Raw genomic sequence first — 20929 nt, 5'->3', positions numbered from 1 at the left:
CAACCTTAACACATGTGTCAACGGCAAATTTCATGTCATTTTCACTTAGAATTTTAATTAAATTTTTGTAAGTTATTGCATTTTTTAAATTTGTGAATGCTGAATTTGGCAACGAAAGTACAATTTTAATATGATAATGTGGCAAGGAATGCTTCTAAGCTTGACACCTATATGATTCTACCTAAAACATGTTGCATGCTTGTAGAACAATAAGATTAAGATACACAATAAATAAGACACTCACTCAAATAATAGCATCAACATATGAGGTTAAAAGAATTAAGTGCAAGAATTTGAGTGTCCCTTTTGTTTTTGAATACCATCAAAATTTTAGAGGTTAAAAAAATTAAAAGCAACATATAAGATACTTACTCAAAAGATAATGAAATAACATACTAACTCTTAGGTTTAATTAATGATGTGGTCCCTTAAGTTATTTGTTGGCTACATTTTAGTCCATTAATGTTACAATTTGGTCCCTTTAAGCCATCTTCCGTCAACCAAATAGATTCCCACCGTCAAAACCGTTAAGCCAATGTTTAAGGTGGATACACATTGCAACGTTAAGCCAATGTTGTAACGTTAATAACTTATGGGACCAAAATGTAACCAACAAATAACTTAAGGGACCAAATCATTAATTAAGCCTAACTCTTACCATAGATTGGAATGGTCATTGGTTGAATATGTAATTCCTTCTTGTGAAGCTATTGGATTGTATAACGTAGGTCGGCCTATAACTTATATAGCGTTATCTTTGAGTTTATACTTTCAGGTTAAAAAGAAAAATTTAAACAAATAATGTGTGAAACAAATTATATACTTGTCATAGAGATGCATTTGAATTCATAATTTTTAATCAAGAGCAGGATAGTGAGATCAAAACCAAAAGCACTTATAAAATGCAGAGACACGCTGTAATACTCATACTTAATTTATCTAGAATATTCAGCATTTGTGTTATATTTAGTAATGGATACATTAAAATTACAATAATTAAAATTTTCTTTGAACAAATTATAGAATGATACATCTGAAATAATACCACTGGCGTATACATACATGAGTCATAAAATGTGCAATTTTACCACTAATGTGTACAAAATTCATACAAATGACAAATCATAAACTGGTATAAGACGAGTAAACATAATCGTCCAGGTTCTTCCGATGCTTCATCACGAACTATCCTGCTTGCGAGCAACTTGAACCTCTGAAATAAAATAAGGGAATGGGGTGAGATATGATGTCTCAGTGAGTTCCACCTATCCTATGCTGTAGGCAATCTCAGGGAACCTATGATCGCCATATGTTTCTAAACTCAACCCATTTTGGGTTTATACTGTTCTTATCTGCATAACTGATCGATCGGGGGAAAACTAGGATCGCTATCTCTATACTATCATGATTCTTATCATAATCATATTCTTATTATCTTTCATATTTATGTTTGAAAGTTAGCGTTGAACAAACAATATTATCTGGATTGATTTTACGGAATAAACCCGAGTGTAGTAACCCCGAAATTTATTTCCATGACATGACCGGTGAAAATTATTCCTATCTGAGGCTAACACTGGACTCCTCTTGTCGTCGTGCGGGTTATCCTTACGGAAAGTGCCCCGTCCCACTAGCGTGAACCTTTTGTATCCCACTGGCGTGAATAACAAAAAACACGACTTAAATGTGTTTTAAAAATAATATAAACTGGTAAAAAGACGTAGTGATCCCGTCTTTAACCTGTAATTAACTTGCTGGGTCAGTGGTCTACCCGTTAATCATAACATGATCTCATAATTCCAATACTTTCATGTACTTGCTCATGCTGTCCTATTTAGATTCTAGGCATATCGTTGTCGTTTCCCTTTCCTAAAAGGATTATAAAATAATTACCAATACACATATATTGTCATAAAAAAACTAACATTTAAATTAATAAGCTAAAATAAGTGAATTTATATAATTTCATGGAAATTAAACTACCCAAGGTGGGGTTTCTATCTAAAGGAACTCACCGTTAATAAATTCTGGAAAATTGCAAAGCAGCTTATCAACAGCCTGCAACTTCTGCCATCTCTAAAACTCCATAATCACTTTTCCAAAACAACTTATGCCCTAACTTATATCTTTTGTCCTTTTTGAAACAACTCAACTCAATTGTGTTCCACTCTTACTCCATCAACCAACATGTAAAAAAATTCCCATTTCAGTCCTTGCAACAGAAGTTCAACTTTTACCCATTTAAGTACTTCCAAAACAGCTTAATCGTCATTTAAGCACTTTTTACATTACTAGAACAGCTTATCATTTCACAATTACTCATATAACAATTTAATATATCTTTCCAAATTTTTTCATCACAAAATTATACCTTAAACAACTAAAATTCCAACTTAAACTTTTGTCCAAACAACTTAACTAGCAACTTATGACTTCTACCATATTAATTTCAATCCAAACTTTAACACAACAGTTCCAACATGTATAATCAGCCATAGAAATAAATTATACAGCAACTTATTCCACAACTTAGTCATTTTAGGCAAAATTCCCAAAACAGCTTAACTAACAGCTTATGACCTCTAGACAATTCAATCTCAATTCAAATTTTCCATATGAAAATAAAACATGTATACATAGCTCCTAAACCACTCATAAAAATATTCTAACATGTTTAACTCAATAATCAATTATGGTAGCTTTTGGAACAACTTATGGCAACTTAATCACAACTTAAGCTATTTATCACTTATACTTACACTTCAATTTCAATACTTAGCCCTTGACTCAATCTTCTTGCCAAGCCAAACCCTAGATCTTGGTGTCTTGCCTCAATCTTTCTCAAGCTTGTCTCTAATGCTCAAAGTATAACTCCAAACTTCAATTTCCATTACAAGATTACCAACTCAACTCTTAGCTTCTTAAACCCTTTGCTAGAGTGCATATAAAAAAGTTTCTTAAGAGAGGAAAGATTGAAGGATTAAGTCTTCTAAAGGTTCTATTTGTTCATAAGCATGATCTGTGGCGGAGCCAGGATTTTTATAAAGCCCGGGCGAAAAAAAATTTGCAATATATTTATAGGGTTTACATAAGAAATTGCAAGCAAATAATAAAAAAATTTAAAGAAATTGCCCAATTTATAGGGGTTTATATAAGAAATTCAAGGGGATTTACATAAGAAATTGCAAAAAATTTGGGCCGGAGCCCGGGCGAGTGCCCGGGCTCGCCGGGCCTTAGAACCGCCCCTGAGCATGATGATTTGCATGAAGAGAGTATGAATTTTAGTGGTTTGAGTGAGAGAGGGAGGCCGATGGAGGTAGTGGGAGAGGGAAGAAATTCAGATTTTTTTCTAGTGAGAGATGTGACTAGAAAAGTGTAGAGAATTTAATGTATATTTTGTCTTATATACACCACTTAGGGGAAAAGACCAAATTGCCCTTTTCTACACTCTTCTTAACTTAGCCAATAAAATACCGTAAAAGTTTTAAGCGAGATATTTCATTGTCCGTAGTCCGTTGGAATAATATGATTCGGTCATGAAAAGTCTTATGCACAATTACCATTATGCCCTTCTCATAAAAATTTCAAGGATAGAATAACTGATACTAAATTTTTACATGCGGAACATTACACACGTGATGCTAATTAGTAACTATTACTATGATAAAAGTCATTTAACTATTGTTTGTGTGAATACTATGATGTAGGGTTGTCAATGAACCGAACCAACTCGAAAATAGTTTGATACTCGATTCGATAATTGGTTCGTTGAACTTGGTTCATGAACCAAATGAGTCGAACTTGAGTTAAAAATTAAGCTCGTTAAATAAATGAGTTGAACTTGAACTAAGTATGGTTCGACTCGTTTGTTTCATGTACCAGCTCGATATATATATACACACCCACTTTTTATATAATATAGAATTTATTACAAGCTTCATCTAATAATTATCAACTTTTTTCATAGGAATAATTACTTATTGCTAATTTGAATAAAAATCAAAGATAATTGTAATACTAGAGAGAGGGAAAAAAAAGTTAATGCCCACACAAAGCTTTTAAATATACATGTGCATAAAAATTGTCCCACATCGGGGAGTTTTGAAAAGAGTAGCGAGGAGGAGTATATACAAATATGAGCAGTGCATTACGAAAACAATGTAAACCAATACGGGTGTGGTTATGGTGCATAAGGAGATCCTTATGCACCGTGCATAATTGCTTTCTACACCCAACATAATTGCTTTCTACACCCTAAGTGAAAGCTTAATTCTAATAAGTAGAGGTGTCAATAGAGCCCCAAATTTCAAAGCCCACTTAAAAAAACTCCAAGCCCACTAAATTAAAACCTCATATTATAATTTTTTTCTTAACAATTTATTTATGCAAAATAGTTTATTCGAAATAGTTTATTTATGCAAAACAACTTATTAGAATGATTTTTTAAAAACCGCTTATTCAAAACAACTTATTTATGCAAAACAGCTTATTCCGATCTCATTTTAAAAAGCAACTTATTCAAAACAGCTTATTTATGCAAAACAGCTTATTCGAAACAACTTATTAGGATCACTTTTTTTAAAACCGCTTATTCAAAACAACTTATTTATGCAAAACAACTTATTTGTGCAAAACAGCTTGTTTATACAAAACAGCTTATTCCGATTTCATTTTAAAAAACAACTTATACAAAACAACTTATTTATGCAAAACAACATATTTATGCAAAACAACTTATTCAAAACAGCTTATTTATGCAAAACAGCTTATTCGAAACAACTTATTTATACAAAACAGCTTATTTGTGCAAAACAGCTTATTTAAACAAAACAGCTTATTCCGATTTCATTTTAAAAAACAACCTATTCAAAACAACTTATTTATGCAAAACAACTTATTCAAAACAGCTTATTTATGTAAAACAGCTTATTCGAAACAACTTATTTATACAAAAGAGCTTATTTGTGCAAAACAGCTTATTCAAAACAACTTATTTATACAAAACAGCTTATTTGTGCAAAACAGCTTATTCAAAACAGCTTATTTATACAAAACAGCTTATTCCGATTTCATTTTAAAAACAACTTATTCAAAACAACTTATTTATGCAAAACAACATATTTATGCAAAACAACTTATTCAAAACAGTTTATTTATGCAAAACAGCTTATTCGAAACAACTTATTTATACAAAACAACGTATTTGTGCAAAACAGCTTATTCAAAACAGCTTATTTATACAAAACTGCTTATTCGAAACAACTTATTTATACAAAATAGCTTATTTGTGCAAAACAGCTTATTCAAAACAACTTATTTATACAAAACAGCTTATTTGTGCAAAACAGCTTATTCAAAACAGCTTATTTATACAAAACAACTTATTCCGATTTCATTTTAAAAAACAACTTATTCAAAACAATTTATTTATGCAAAACAACATATTTATGCAAAAACAACTTATTCAAAACAGCTTATTTATGCAAAACAGCTTATTCGAAACAACTTATTTATACAAAATAGCTTATTTGTGCAAAACAGCTTATTCAAAACAACTTATTTATACAAAACAGCTTATTTGTGCAAAACAACTTATTTATACGAAACAGCTTATTCCGATTTCATTTTAAAAAACAACTTATTCAAAACAACTTATATATGCAAAACAACATATTTATGCAAAACAACTTATTTATGCAAAACAGCTTATTCGAAACAACTTATTTATACAAAATAGCTTATTTGTGCAAAACAGCTTATTCAAAACAACTTATCTATACAAAACAGCTTATTTGTGCAAAACAGCTTATTTATACAAAACAGCTTATTCGAAACAACATATTTATATAAAATAGCTTATTTGTACAAAACAGCTTATTCAAAACAACTTATTTATACAAAACAGCTGCAAAACAGCTATTTTGCACAAAATAAGCTGTTTTGAATAAGCTTTTTATGAGTTAGAGAGAGAAATGAGTATGGATTATGAGTTTCTTTACTGGAACGTTGTTTAACATGTTATACACTGCAATTATTACTGAAACCTTAATTATGGTTTAATGGTTTTGATAATCATGTATGTGAAACCAAGATAAATGTGTAATGATTTTTAATGAAATTATTATTGTTAGATGGTTTTGAATAATGATTAAGATGTTTTACACTGAAATTATTACTGAAACCATAATTATGGTTTAATGGTTTTGATAGTCTTCTATGAGAAACCAAAATAATTGTCTAATGGGTTTGCTATGGCTATGGTTTCTGTGAGTTGGTTTCAAAACCATTTTGCAGTGGAAATGGTTTCCGTGAGTTGTACTCCAAAACCATTAAGTACATCAAATGGTTTTGGAGTACAACTCACATAAACCATTTCCACAACAAAATGGTTTTGGAGTACAACTCAAAGAAACCATACCCATAGCAAAACCATTAAACAATTAGTTTGGTTTCGTGTAGAACACTATCAAAACCATTAAACCACACTTATGGTTTCAGTAATAGTTTTTATTTAAAATCATTTGTCAATAATAATTTTCACTATTCTTTTATTTTATTTAGCATTTGACAATTATTTTTCTTCACATACAAGTCTATTAAAACCATTAAAGCGCGATTATATTTAGACAAAGTCAGAAATTCGTTTTACAACGTAAGAAATAAAAGAGAGATGACGAGGCTTTACAAAAAAAGTGGTTACTTATTGATTAATTCACATTAGGTTATAAGTGTGTACTATTAAGTGGTTACTTAATAATGATTTAAATGTTTATCACAATTTTTTTATTACAAAGCCATTTTCACTGGAATTGGGAAATGATTCGATGTGAAATCTGTTGGTATAAGCTGGAATTCGGATTTGATGAATTATTGAGAATGTTGTGATGAATTGTGTTGTTTATGATCAATCCGGTTCGGATTTGGTGTTAGCATTACTCACGGAAACCATTTTCACTGCAAAATGGTTTTGGAGTACAACTCACGGAAGCCATTTCCACAGCAAAATGGTTTTGAAACCAACTCACAGAAACCATAGCCATAGCAAAACCATTAGACAATTATTTTGGTTTCTCATAGAAGACTATCAAAACCATTAAACCATAATTATGGTTTCAGTAATAATTTCAGTGTATAACATCTTAATCATTATTCAAAACCATCTAACAATAATAATTTCATTAAAAATCATTACACATTTATCTTGGTTTCACATACATGATTATCAAAACCATTAAACCATAATTATGGTTTCATTAATAATTGCAGTCTATAACATGTTAAACAACGTTCCAGTAAAGAAACTCATAATCCATACTCATTTCTCTCTCTAACTCATAAAAAGCTTATTCAAAACAGCTTATTTTGTGCAAAACAGCTGTTTTGCACAAATAAGCTGTTTTGTATAAATAAGCTGTTTTGAATAAGCTGTTTTGCACAAATAAGCTGTTTTGTATAGATAAGTTGTTTTGAATAAGCTGTTTTGCACAAATAAGCTATTTTGTATAAATAAGTTGTTTCGAACAAGCTGTTTTGCATAAATAAGCTGTTTTGAATAAGTTGTTTTGCATAAATATGTTGTTTTGCATATATAAGTTGTGTTTTAAAATGAAATCAGAATAAGCTGTTTTGTATAAATAAGTTGTTTTGCACAAATAAGCTGTTTTGTATAAATAAGTTGTTTTGAATAAGCTGTTTTGCACAAATAAACTATTTTGTATAAATAAGTTGTTTCGAATGAGTTGTTTTGCACAAATAAGCTATTTTGTATAAATAAGTTGTTTCGAATAAGCTGTTTTGCATAAATAAGCTGTTTTGAATAAGTTGTTTTGCATAAATATGTTGTTTTGCATAACTAAGTTGTTTTGAATAAGTTGTTTTTTAAAATGAAATCGGAATAAGTTGTTTTGTATAAATAAGCTGTTTTAAATAAGTTGTTTTGCACAAATAAGCTGTTTTGTATAAATAAGTTGTTTTGAATGAGTTGTTTTGCACAAATAAGCTATTTTGTATAAATAAGTTGTTTCGAATAAGCTGTTTTGCATAAATAAGCTGTTTTGAATAAGTTGTTTTTGCATAAATATGTTGTTTTGCATAAATAAGTTGTTTTGAATAAGTTGTTTTTTAAAATGAAATCGGAATAAGTTGTTTTGTATAAATAAGTTGTTTTGAATAAGCTGTTTTGCACAAATAAGCTATTTTGAATAAGTTGGTTTTTAAAATTAATAGGAATAAGCTGTTTTGTATAAATAAGCTGTTTTGAATAAGCTGTTTTGCACAAATAAGCTGTTTTGTATAAATAAGTTGTTTTGAATAAGTTGTTTTGCATAAATAAGCTATTTTGAATAAGTTGGTTTTTAAAATTAATAGGAATAAGCTGTTTTGTATAAATAAGCTGTTTTGAATAAGTTGTTTTGCACAAATAAGTTGTTTTGTATAAATAAGTTGTTTTGAATAAGCTGTTTTGCACAAATAAGCTCTTTTTTATAAATAAGTTGTTTCGAATAAGCTATTTTGCATAAATAAGCTGTTTTGAATAAGTTGTTTTGCATAAATATGTTGTTTTGCATAAATAAGTTGTTTTGAATAAGTTGTTTTTTAAAATGAAATCGGAATAAGTTGTTTTGTATAAATAAGCTGTTTTAAATAAGCTGTTTTGCACAAATAAGCTGTTTTGTATAAATAAGTTGTTTTGAATGAGTTGTTTTGCACAAATAAGCTATTTTGTATAAATAAGTTGTTTCGAATAAGCTGTTTTGCATAAATAAGCTGTTTTGAATAAGTTGTTTTGCATAAATATGTTGTTTTGCATAAATAAGTTGTTTTGAATAAGTTGTTTTTTAAAATGAAATCGGAATAAGCTGTTTTGTATAAATAAGCTGTTTTGAATAAGCTGTTTTGAACAAATAAGCTGTTTTGCATAAATAAGTTGTTTTGAATAAGCGGTTTTAAAAAAAGTGATCCTAATAAGTTGTTTCGAATAAGCTGTTTTGCATAAATAAGCTATTTTGAATAAGTTGGTTTTTAAAATTAATCGGAATAAGCTGTTTTGCATAAATAAGTTGTTTTGAATAAGCGGTTTTTAAAAAATCATTCTAATAAGTTGTTTTGCATAAATAAACTATTTCGAATAAGCTATTTTGCATAAATAAATTGTTAAGAAAAAAAATTATAATATGGGGCTTTATTAGGCCCACAAACAAATAGATTTTTTAGTGGACCCAAATAATTCTTTTCACTTGGTGTGTAGAAAGCAATTATGTTGGGTGTAGAAAGCAATTATGCACGGTGCATAAGGATCTCCTTATGCACCATAACTTTTGCCAACCAATACTAGTACTATTATACTATATGCTACAGTAGTAATATATAAAGTGCTACTACCTTCTACGGTAGTTTTATTTCAATTATATTTTTGTTATTTTTTTTAAAGGTCAAAATCATGTATTTTTGACAAAAAAACCTTTTTTCTCAAAAAAAAAAGTTTTGAAATATGCAATTCGTGCAAACGAAATGAACCTAACGAGCCGAACCGAGTTGTTCGTGAACTTTAAACGAGCCGAACTCGAGTCGAAAAAAAGGTTCGTTTCGAACTCGAGTCGAGTTTCGAGCCGAACCAATTCTTATCGAGTCGAGTCGAGCTCAGACAGGTTCGACTCGACTCGACTCATTTCCAGCCCTCCTATGATGAAAATCATTTCACTATTATTTGTGTGAATCACCTTTAAGATATACCTCTGTTTCTATTGAAAAAATTATAGTTGATTGATGGATATGTTTCAAAGTATTAAGATTAAGATTAAGTAGGGTTTGTATGTGTTTTTGAAGAAGAAAAGGGTTTATGTGTTGTTACGTGAGAGAGAGTGTGAAGAAAAGAGGGAGTGGTGGTAACTGGTAAGTTTGTTTTGATGGATGTGTTTCAAAGCAGCCAATGGTATTCAATAGTGAACAAATTTTGATTCAACACATAAAACAAATATATAAAGAGCAATACATGAAGAGACAAAATCGATTACAATAGCAGTAAATGTGGTCTTGACCTAGAACATTTAAAAAGATAAAATGCTTATTAATAATTGTTAGAGCAATAAAATAAAAACAGAAACCAGCCTTAAATAGTTGCATGTGTGTACATAAATTCATAAATTTCACCCTCAAGATAAGATAAGATAAGACATGATTAAGATTAAAAAGAGATTAAAATATTAAGATTAAGATTTGGCAAGGAAAATATAATTTTAATATGATGATCGATGTGGCAAGGAATGCTTCTAAGCTTGACACCTATTTGATTCTACCTAAAACATGTTTCATGCTTGTATAGTATACTATTAAGATTAAGATTTGGCAAATAAAGTACAATTTTAGTATGATGGCATGGCAATGAATGCTTCTAAGCTTGACACCTATTTGATTCTACCTAAAACATGTTGCATGCTTGTATAGTATTAAGATTAAGATTAAAAAGAGATTAAAATATTAAGATTAAGATTTGGCAAGGAAAATATAATTTTAATATGATGATCGATGTGGCAAGGAATGCTTCTAAGCTTGACACCTATTTGATTCTACCTAAAACATGTTTCATGCTTGTATAGTATACTATTAAGATTAAGATTTGACAAATAAAGTACAATTTTAGTATGATGGCATGGCAATGAATGCTTCTAAGCTTGACACCTATTTGATTCTACCTAAAACATGTTGCATGCTTGTATAGTATTAAGATTAAGATTAAAAAGAGATTAAAATATTAAGATTAAGATTTGGCAAGGAAAATATAATTTTAATATGATGATCGATGTGGCAAGGAATGCTTCTAAGCTTGACACCTATTTGATTCTACCTAAAACATGTTTCATGCTTGTATAGTATACTATTAAGATTAAGATTTGGCAAATAAAGTACAATTTTAGTATGATGGCATGGCAATGAATGCTTCTAAGCTTGACACCTATTTGATTCTACCTAAAACATGTTGCATGCTTGTATAGTATTAAGATTAAGATTAAGATTAAGTCCTTACTTGTGACTTAGTTATATAAACGATTTTAATTGGGAAATTCATTCGGTTTAACCCTAAACTAATACTCCTGTAGTGTGGTTGTTTGAACAATTCGATAGTAGCTTTATCTTAATTCGAGTAGTCTAAAGCATTTGAACCCATAATTTAGATGTCTCACTGATTTGATGTGCTGATTTCTCAAACATTGCTCGTGACTTTCTGAATTTCTTTAGGGAAAAGAACGGGAGCGGGAGAGAGAGACAAAGATTTTTATTTGGGAACCGAGAATAAACGTATTTTAGAAGAGATTTTTTCTTTTACCACTAAAATTTGGGTTCTCTAAATACGAATACTACTCTTAGCAAGTCATTGCTCCTTTAATTATCTTATATATAAGTTTGTATTTGTTTGTTCTAAACTTTATGGATGTTGTTGAGCTTTAGATGTATTTTTTGAGCTCATTTATATCGTTTTCAAACTCTGTGATTTACCACATGGCAGAATAAACACGATAGTGTATAATGAATCCAACTATTAACTATTTTTCTCCGATAACATGTTTCCACAATCGTACGCCTTTGATATTTAATTTTGATGAAAAAGATTATATTGTTTATGCATCAACCATCCGATTGAAGGATTAATCTTTACAGTTGCTAAGTAAGGGTAATTGGTACATACCAAAAAAGAGCTTCTAAATTGAAAAAGACTGGAATCATCCTCACAAATTAATAAAATGTCACACGCCATCAATAACTTTTTGTAACACTTGTTGATGAAAAATGATTGGATTGGCTCCAACGCACACCGTCGCTATAACCTACAGCAATGGCGTTCCGGCTGTAGGTATAGTAAACTATTTACTATGAAATAATGGGCCGTAGGTACAGGGTTTTGGGATATATATATACAGATTGATATTTACATACGGTTCTTTGCTGTCACTAAAAGTTTTAAGTGTCTTGTATTGATGGATCACACCACTCTATGTGGACCCCATTTTCAAGTTGTGAGAATTGTATGAATTTATACCGATAAAAATTGTATATTCAAAAGAATGTTCACAAGAGTTACCTCTACTTTCTAGGTGCAACCCTACCTTTTCAGTTGTGAGGAGCAACTGGAATTCGAGTTACCTCTACTTTCTAGGTGCAACCCTACCTTTTCAGTTTGGTATGCATTGTCTAGTTGGATTTACAAGCATTTGTGGCCTGTTTTTCGAATTTTTTGTGTATAAATGTGGTACGTGTTGTCCCAAATGCTTATTAAGAATCAGAGGACCATGGAGGAAAAAGAACTAACTTGAAAGCTTGAGAGCTTGGAAATGAAAGGAAATTCTCAAAAGGATAGTAAATTATATTCAAAGATATGTAAGATGTATACAAGATACCTCTATATATAGAGCATGTTGAGAATTAACCAATTCGTACGTACTAACTACGAACAAAATCTAGTTAAGTAATCAAAATTATTACTCTCTTAACAATTCTCAACTGCAAGCCTGCAATTGTTAACCAGAAACTATAATATACAGTGGTAGTTAATGATGCCACTTTGTATTATGTCAACAACTTAACAACTTGCTAAATTGAAGCTTCTATTGTGAAAATTAAGATCATGGAATATGTAGCAATTGCATGTAAATGTTCTAAATCTCTATTCATACCTATTGCTTTCAATACATATCTCACCCTTATTGTACTATCTATTCTATACCAATATATAAATGGGGCAGATGATTTTGGGCTCGCTTTTTCATTCTTTGGATGTAACCTTAAACAAACTTGTATATAAGAATGTTATGTTGTGTCATTAAAAAAAATCTTATCGTCCATTTGGGGGGCCATTTAAAAGCATTGCATAGACTAGTCCACCAAAATTAACATCGAGATGAATCAAACTTGAGAGAATCATACCTCAAGGTCTCAAACATACACTAGCAGTGCAAATATTTTTCTCGTAGATGGTTTGCATAATAAATTAAAATTAATAATATTTTTTTTTTGAATAAAAAGACTGTTTTATTATTAACCAATAAGATCAGAGAAATACAATGATGTGGCATTGGATGGTACATCTTCCATCCAAACCTTATCAGGATCGGCAAGAGCTAATTTGGCCAAAAAGTGAGCCAAACCATTTCCACTTCTTCTGACATGAGAAAAACTACATTGGTTAAAATTAGAACTAAGAGAGAGAATGCTATCTACTATAGAGCCCAGGTAGCCTTTACACTCCTCTTCAGATCCATTAAGCATCTTCACAACCTTTTCATTATCACTTTCGAATTCAACTCTGGAGAAGCCACAATCTCCTGCGAAAATCAAAGCTTGGTAGATACCCCAAGCTTCCGCCGTTGTTGCACAGTTGAAACCTGGTCGGTGCCAAGTTCCAGATGCCATCGCCAAGCCCTCGTCGTTTCTAGCAATAACGCCGATACCCCACAGGTCAGGTATGGAAAGGTTCACATCACTATTTAGCTTGATACTATCCTTCTCAGGTTTCTTCCATTTTACCTTGTTAGGTGTTCGAGCTCTGTGTATGCTGAAGGAAGGGTTGGAGCTAGTATGGATTTCGGAAGCGTCAGCGCGGGCCTTTTCGAAGTTTTGGATGCTAGTGCTGGCACGTTGTAACACCACTTCTCCAGGTACGTCGATATTGTCAAAAACTTTTTGGTTCCGAGCATGCCATATGTTGTAGAGTAAGGCTGCTAGTAAAATTATGATATCCTTGTCTTTGGTAGTAATAAAGTTGATAAGCCAGTCAATAAAATTTGGAATCCTAGTAGAGTTAAAGTTGATCCCTAGCTGGGATCCAAACCACTCTCTCCTAGTGACTTCGCAATTGAAAAAGAGGTGTTGAGTGGTCTCAATGCCTGACTCACATCTGGGGCAGAGGGGGGAGCACCTGATGCCTCTTTTAAGCAGCTCATTCCTAACTGGGATGGCATTTTGCAAAAGTCTTCAAAGAAACACCTTGTGTCTGGGGATGGTCACAATTCCCCAAATTTTCTTCCAGACCTGATCCATTACTCCATTGTCAGATGTTCCTTGGTCCCTATTGTTTTCCCACGTTTGAATAGCTTGATAACCTGTTTTAACAGAGTAAACACCTGACTCAGAGTAGGTCCACATCAAAGAATCTTCATTATCCTTGTGAGTTATTGGAATTTGCTGTATCTGGTTCCCATCAATGGGTAGCAAGGTTTCCTCAATTAGTGATTGGTTCCACTTTGGAGGAGTTCCTTGAAGTATATCTTTAACCTTTACAATGTTAGGGTTGTTGATGTTTTTAGTAATGACCTTGAGACCATTCTGAAAAGGTAACCAATTGTCACACCATATATCAATCTTATGCCCATTACCAACTTTCCAGCAGCAGCCCTTATTTATAATCCAAATAGACTGTTGTAGACTTCTCCATGCATAACTAGGAGTTAGGCCTATAGAGGCTTGTAGAACATCTGAATTTGGGTAGTATCTGGCTTTAAAACACTGAGCAATAAGAGAGTTAGGATTATTGTGCAATCTCCAGATTTGTTTAGCCAACATGGCTAGGTTGAAATCCCTAAGGCCTTTGAATCCTAGCCCACCTTCAGTAGTGGATTTAAAAATTTTCTCCTTGCAGATCCAATGAATAGGCTTGTTATCTCCTTTACTACCCCACCAAAATCTGCAAACTGCACTTTCAATTCTATGACAAATTTCTTGAGGCAGAAGGAAGCAGCTCATTACATAGACAGGTATGGCTTGAGCTACTGCCTTAATGAGCACACTTCTACCAGCAAAAGACAGATGTCTCTCTTTCCATCCTTTCAGCTTATTGATGATTTTATCCATTATGTAGTTGAAGTCTTGAACTTTTGATCTCCCAAATTGAGTGGGTAGCCCCAGATATTTATTAGAGGACAGAGGACTGATCAAAATATTATTTTTTTTTTTCAAAAATTCATTCAAAAAAATATTTTTTTTTCAAAAATATTAAATATTTGCAAAATTTGACACTTGTAATTATCACCTTATTGTTTCCTTCTATATAATTCTACTCCTATAGTTATTATTTTTAATTTATTTATTTTGTAATAATATTGATTTGTTTTTGTATGTATTATATTTAAATTTATATTTATATTTATATTTATCATTGATTCCTTCTAGATAACTCTATTCCTTTGACTATTACTAATTTTTTATTTAATTATTTTATTTGTTTTAGTAAAAAAGGATTTTCATAGAAAGAAATGTTAAAATATTTTGGTCAAAAAATAATAATAAAAAAATGATAACATTTCATTATAAATAGGGTAAGAAGGCTTTGCTTGTAACATCTCATCTTTCATAGCACCTTTTCTTCTCCAATGTAAGTTTTCCTTCGCCGCTTTATTTTCATAGAAATTCTCATTTCAATTAATCTTTTTCTTTTCATTTCAATATTTTCTCTCTTATTTCTTTATTTTTTAAAATTTTGATCGTTGAAAATTGAGATCTTCAGGAATCAGTAGCTACCACCATTTACCTCACATATTCCATTGCTGTTATATATACATGGTTTTGATGCCCTATATTTTACACCTCAAAATTCTTTATATTGCATGGCACAGTTAGGTCAAGAAAAAAAAAGATTTGAGTTAGATTTCGTTTTCGCTTTCGGTGTGTGTTTTAAATTGTTGTTCTTGAATGAAATGAATAATTGAATTTGCTAATTTAATGTGCAGTTATGGATAGAGAGATTATTCGCCCATGTGCAGCTTGCAAGCATCTCCATAGGAAGTGCCACCCTAGCTGTGTCTTAGCTCCTTACTTTCCAAAGGACAACTTGGAGCGTTTCGCCAAGGTACACTCGGTGTTTGGAAAGAGAAATGTGACTAATCTGTTGAAAAAACTGGATGTTTCACATCATGAACAAGTTGTTGAATCCTTGGTGTATGAAGCTGATGCCTGGTTGAGGGACCCTATCCATGGTTGTGCGGGTCCAGCAAATGACCTTCAAGGTAGGTTGAATGAAGCTCAAACGGAGCTCAAGAGTATGAAGAATGAACTGGCCAAATACCTCAATCCTCAGGTCGTTGAATTTGTTCTCGCTTTTCCTGATTGTTTTGGCTTTAAGCCAAATGCTTCTCCACCGACTATGACAGTCGGTGGAGGACCATTGGGTTTTAATCAGCTGCCAGCTGCTGAGTTAACGACTCAGCAGCTTCACAACCTAGAAGTTCTAAAACAAAAGCTTCTTAGTGGCCCCGATGGTGATGATGGGTTGGCAGGATTCCAGATGGATGTTAATGTTCCTGTTGGTGGTGGTTCAGTCGGTGGCAGTGGTGGCTCGGCAAGATTCCAGATGGGTGCTGATGTTCCTGTTCATGATTCTGGGTTGGCTGGATCCCAGATGCTTCCTCATGTTCCTCCTGTTGATGCTCCTTCTGTGCTTCCTTCTTCTAGGGCTGATACTTTTGACAATGGTAGCACTAGCACAAGCAACCAGGGTCGATTGCCGGGGAGCCACAACGTTTGATCTTGCGGCGGCGATTGGAGTATCCCCAACATAAACAAGAATAATAAGACATATTGGTGTTGTAGTTGTTTAGAAGCTGATGAGAAAAAATATTTGGACATCTAAAACATACATCAAATACCATAGTTTGATGCAGTTTTGATTTTTATATTGTTTTCTCTTCATTTTCGGATAAAATCGACACCAAATCTAGATGTATTATGTATGTTTTCTTTTATCTCATAATAAAAGTGCTCCAATTAAGCTTATTATCTTTAGTGAATGATGATAATACTTATAAGTTTTCATTACCAATATTATATTTACATAAGATAATTATGAACGCATACTTTCTAGGTGTAGTCTCTATTGATTTTCTTCATGACTGTAATTTTTAAGTCCTTACTTGTGACTAAGTTAAGTTATACAAACGATTGAATTGGACAGACAATTCATTTGCTTGTACCTTAAACTAACATAGTGTGGTTATTTGAACCTTAAACTAACTTTAATTCGAGTAGGTTGAAAACATTTTGAAGTTTTGTTGGGAATAGAACGAGAGAGATATCAATGGTTCAACTTCGATCCACTTAAGTAACATACAATGATAATAAAAAACTTGACCTAGCCGACAACTTTATGGAACAGTCCCATGATCTTCATCCCCCACCTTTAAAAAGGCCACGACGTGGTAAGCGTGCTGAGTTTCGAGGACAGAGCATTGTGGACGTCCATATACCTTTGACACTTAACAAAATATTAAAATATTTAACTAATCAAAATATTATTTTAAAAATATGAAATATTTGCAAAATTTGACCCTTGAAATTATTACCTTATTGTTTCCTGCTATATATATATTCTATTCCTTTTAATTACTAGTCTTAATTCAATTATTCCTCTAAATCGTTGAATGATTAATTATCCACATCCTTTAAATACATATATTATAATGAGTATTAATTATTTTGAAAAGTAATTATCTCAAACAAAAAATTATTTTGAAAAATAATAATTTTTATATTGTAAATCCGCTCAAGCAATATTAGCGGCCATTTTACCACCTTTTTCAAGGATATTCAAACTCAGTACCTCGAGGTTACAACACTAGGGTCTTATCCATGAGATAAATTATTATCCATCGTTCTTAGAAAAGTAAAAAATTAATATTTTTATATTAAAAAATTAATGTGTACTATTTAAGTTCTTCATATATTATGTTATATGTAAATATTATATTAATTAAATTTTTATTATAATATGAGTGAATATAATAATGGTTTGGGAAAAACAAAACAAAACACAAGATACCATACATATTTTATATTTACATTTGACTTTAAATTATGAAATGATTGTTGTTATTTACAACATTGCTTCCTTCTAGATAACTATATTCCTTATATATATATATATATATATATATATATATATATATATATATATATATATATACACACACACACACACACACACACACACACACACACACACTAGACATAAAGAAAAAAGGTAGTTTTGGACTGTTTTTTTTTTTCCTTCCAATTATACCTTTAAACAAATTTGACTATAAAAATGCTATTTTGTTGGTATCATTAAAAAAGATAAAAATTTGTTATATTGTCGGTATCATTTAAAAAGATAAGTATAATTTGTTACAATATGAAAATGTAAAATATCTATTATTTATACCTATAATTTTAATCAAATAAAATTACCCTACCACCATTAAACTCTTAATTCTAAACAAAATTTCATAAATATTGTTGTTCATAAATTATACGCATTAGTGCAATAAGAAGATGAGACAAACAAATACGAAGTGACTGCCTAAACACTAGTTATATATATAAAGGGAATACATAGTTTTGAGCTGATTTTTTCACTTCCAATTATACCATTAGACAAATTTGCATATAATAATTTTAATATTCAGTGCTTCTAGAGTGAGAGCCCAACTAAGTCCCTCACTAGTGGACCATATTTTATACATTGTCAGATTTCATGAATGGTCCATATTTTTTTAGAATAAAAATATAACTTTGAAATATTGTCACACTCAATCATGCCCCCTATATCTCTCACATGACCAAATCAGCCATAGGAGATACGAATAATTCATAAGCGTTTGTTGAGTGAGTTAAGCGTACAGAGAAGATGTTGTTGCGGCTAGAAAATGAAAGTGAACCTTCCCAAATTGAACTTTGTGTTGGTGTCCTTGAAGCCTTGGCATGTGGCAACAATGGGAACTTTTTTTGAAGGACCAACAATGGGAACTTATACATATATAATTTCTTTTATAAAATTTCTTTTAATAATGGGAACTTATACATAGAAATAAAACAAAGTGAGCAGCGAAATTTTATTGCCATTTCTTTTGATTTCTTTTCATTGCAAGTTGCAACATCTTTTTGTATACTTTTTTCTTAAACAAAGAATTGAATGGAAGAATAAAGGGGTGTCGGTGAATTAAGGACCAAGGACTTATTTCTTCACATTGGTTCAAACAACAGTCCAAGTTCTTTCATTTGGGGAAACACCTTGCTTCATCTTCTCCATGGCTGACATCATAGACACCCCAGGAAATGTTAATACAAGGGCAGCAATGGTGGAAATGGACGTTAGGGAGCAAAGAAGAGGGGAGGGGGAGGATGAGAAAAAAGATGTTTGTGATCTAATGCATGCAGTGTATAATAAGATGTATAAGTATGGCTAATATAATTGCACTAATTTATGACATTAATGGGTAAAATTTTCATTTTTTTCCATAGAGGACTAAAATCGTAACATTTTGAAACCTGGACACTTTAGATATTTTATATTCAAATTTGATTTTTTTTCTTGAAAGGATATTTAAATTTGACTTTAAAATATGAAATGTTTGCTTTTACTTTTACATTGCGCATGTACGACCTTTCTAGATATGTGATATTGTTTAATAAAATAAAAAAAGAGTTTAATGTATTTCTTTTTGACAAAAAAAAAAAAAAAAGAGTTGAATGTAAATAAATGTTCACATATTTTCTTGACCAAAAAAAAATGTTCACATATTATGGTCAAAAAATAATAATAAAAAAATGAGAACATTTCATTATAAATAACACAAGAAGGCTTTGCTTGTAACATCTCATCCTTCATAGCACTTCTCCTTCTCTAAACTAAGTTTTCCATCGTCACTTTGTTCTCCTACAAATTATCATTCATTTTCAAAAACGCTTCTTCTTTATCTCTTTTGTAGTATCTTGGGTTGGTTTTTTATGACAATTTCTCCTTCATTTCATTTCAAGATTTTCCCTTTTATTTATTTTTTAAAATTTTGATCGTTGAAAATTGAGATTCCATCATTGTTATATATACATGGTTTTGAGGCCATTTTTGAAAGCTCAATTATTTATATTAAGATTAAATTGAATAACTATCATGAATCATATCGATCATTTTGATAACGATAGATTTTGTTTTCACATTTTGTGTGTTATAAATTGTTGTTGTTAATTGAACAGAGTAATTGAATTTCCTAATTTAATGTGCAGTTATGGCAAAAGAGATTATTCGCACATGTGCAGCGTGCAAGCATCTCGGTCGAGGGTGTAACTCAAGCTGCGACCTAGCTCCTTACTTTCCACCGGACAACACATTTAATCAGTTCATGTGCATAAATCTTAAACAATTTTTTTTTGTTGGTGTAAATTGGATATCATCCGTGCGCAACTTGCGGAGACTAATCCCCAGAGTCTTGTGGGACCTAAATGGGCGGCAAATTCTCCCTAAGAGTTCTAACGCTGCTGCATGTTAAAGGCTGGATTCGAACTCATGACCTTGGTTAAGCTAGAAGATACTCGCGTCATCTCATCTAAGCTCTCTTGGGTAAACGATTATTATTTTGAGATAGAGTACACATTATTATTATTACTACTATTTTACTATTTTATACGCTTTATTATTGTTCATAATTTATATATTATTATTATTATTATTATTATTATTATTATTATTATTATTATTATTATTACTACTACTACTACTACTACTACTACTACTACTATTATTTTACTAAATAGTACTAATATTTTAGAAAATTAATTATCTACTATTTTTAATAAAAATTCAATAAAATCAACATTTTTTATGGGATGTGTCGAGAAACAGAACGAATCCAGCTTTCGTTCGCACTCTATCCATCCCACTGTTTTTTTCCTAAAATTATTTTATTAATATTTTTATATTCAAGTAAATCTGTATGGTATATAATTTCTTCAAATTTCATGTTATATTTAAAGATTGAAATAGTTAAATTTTTTTAAGAGTACATATTTTATATTCAAATTTGACTTTTTTCTTGAAAGGATATTTAAATTTGACTTTAAAATATGAAATGTTTGCTTTTACTTTTACATTGCATATACGACCATTCTAGATATGTGATATTATTTTAATAAA

General features: G+C 31.0%; 1 protein-coding gene and 1 long non-coding RNA gene across 2 annotated transcripts; one reads left to right on the top strand and one right to left on the bottom strand.

The window, feature by feature from the left end:
- Positions 1-934: 934 nt before the first annotated feature.
- On the bottom strand, positions 935-3358 carry LOC146900980 (uncharacterized). Its single transcript, XR_015022311.1, has 2 exons — positions 2016-3358; positions 935-1213 (listed from the first exon to the last, which is right to left on the bottom strand). It is a non-coding gene; the product is annotated as an uncharacterized LOC146900980 (long non-coding RNA).
- A 12132-nt stretch (positions 3359-15490) lies between these two features.
- Positions 15491-16767, top strand: LOC146900979 (uncharacterized). Its single transcript, XM_085735518.1, has one exon. It carries the CDS (start codon positions 15719-15721, stop codon positions 16508-16510), a length of 792 nt encoding a protein of 263 aa, XP_085591644.1. The 5' UTR covers positions 15491-15718; the 3' UTR covers positions 16511-16767.
- The last annotated feature ends 4162 nt before the right edge of the window (positions 16768-20929 follow it).

This window comes from Medicago sativa, chromosome 8 (genome assembly GCF_051527215.1).
Source record: "Medicago sativa cultivar Bolivia chromosome 8, Bolivia_mono, whole genome shotgun sequence".
Taxonomy (NCBI): Eukaryota; Viridiplantae; Streptophyta; class Magnoliopsida; order Fabales; family Fabaceae; genus Medicago; species Medicago sativa.
Note: the sequence above shows the minus strand (reverse complement) of the source record. Positions and strands in the feature narration are given on the sequence as shown.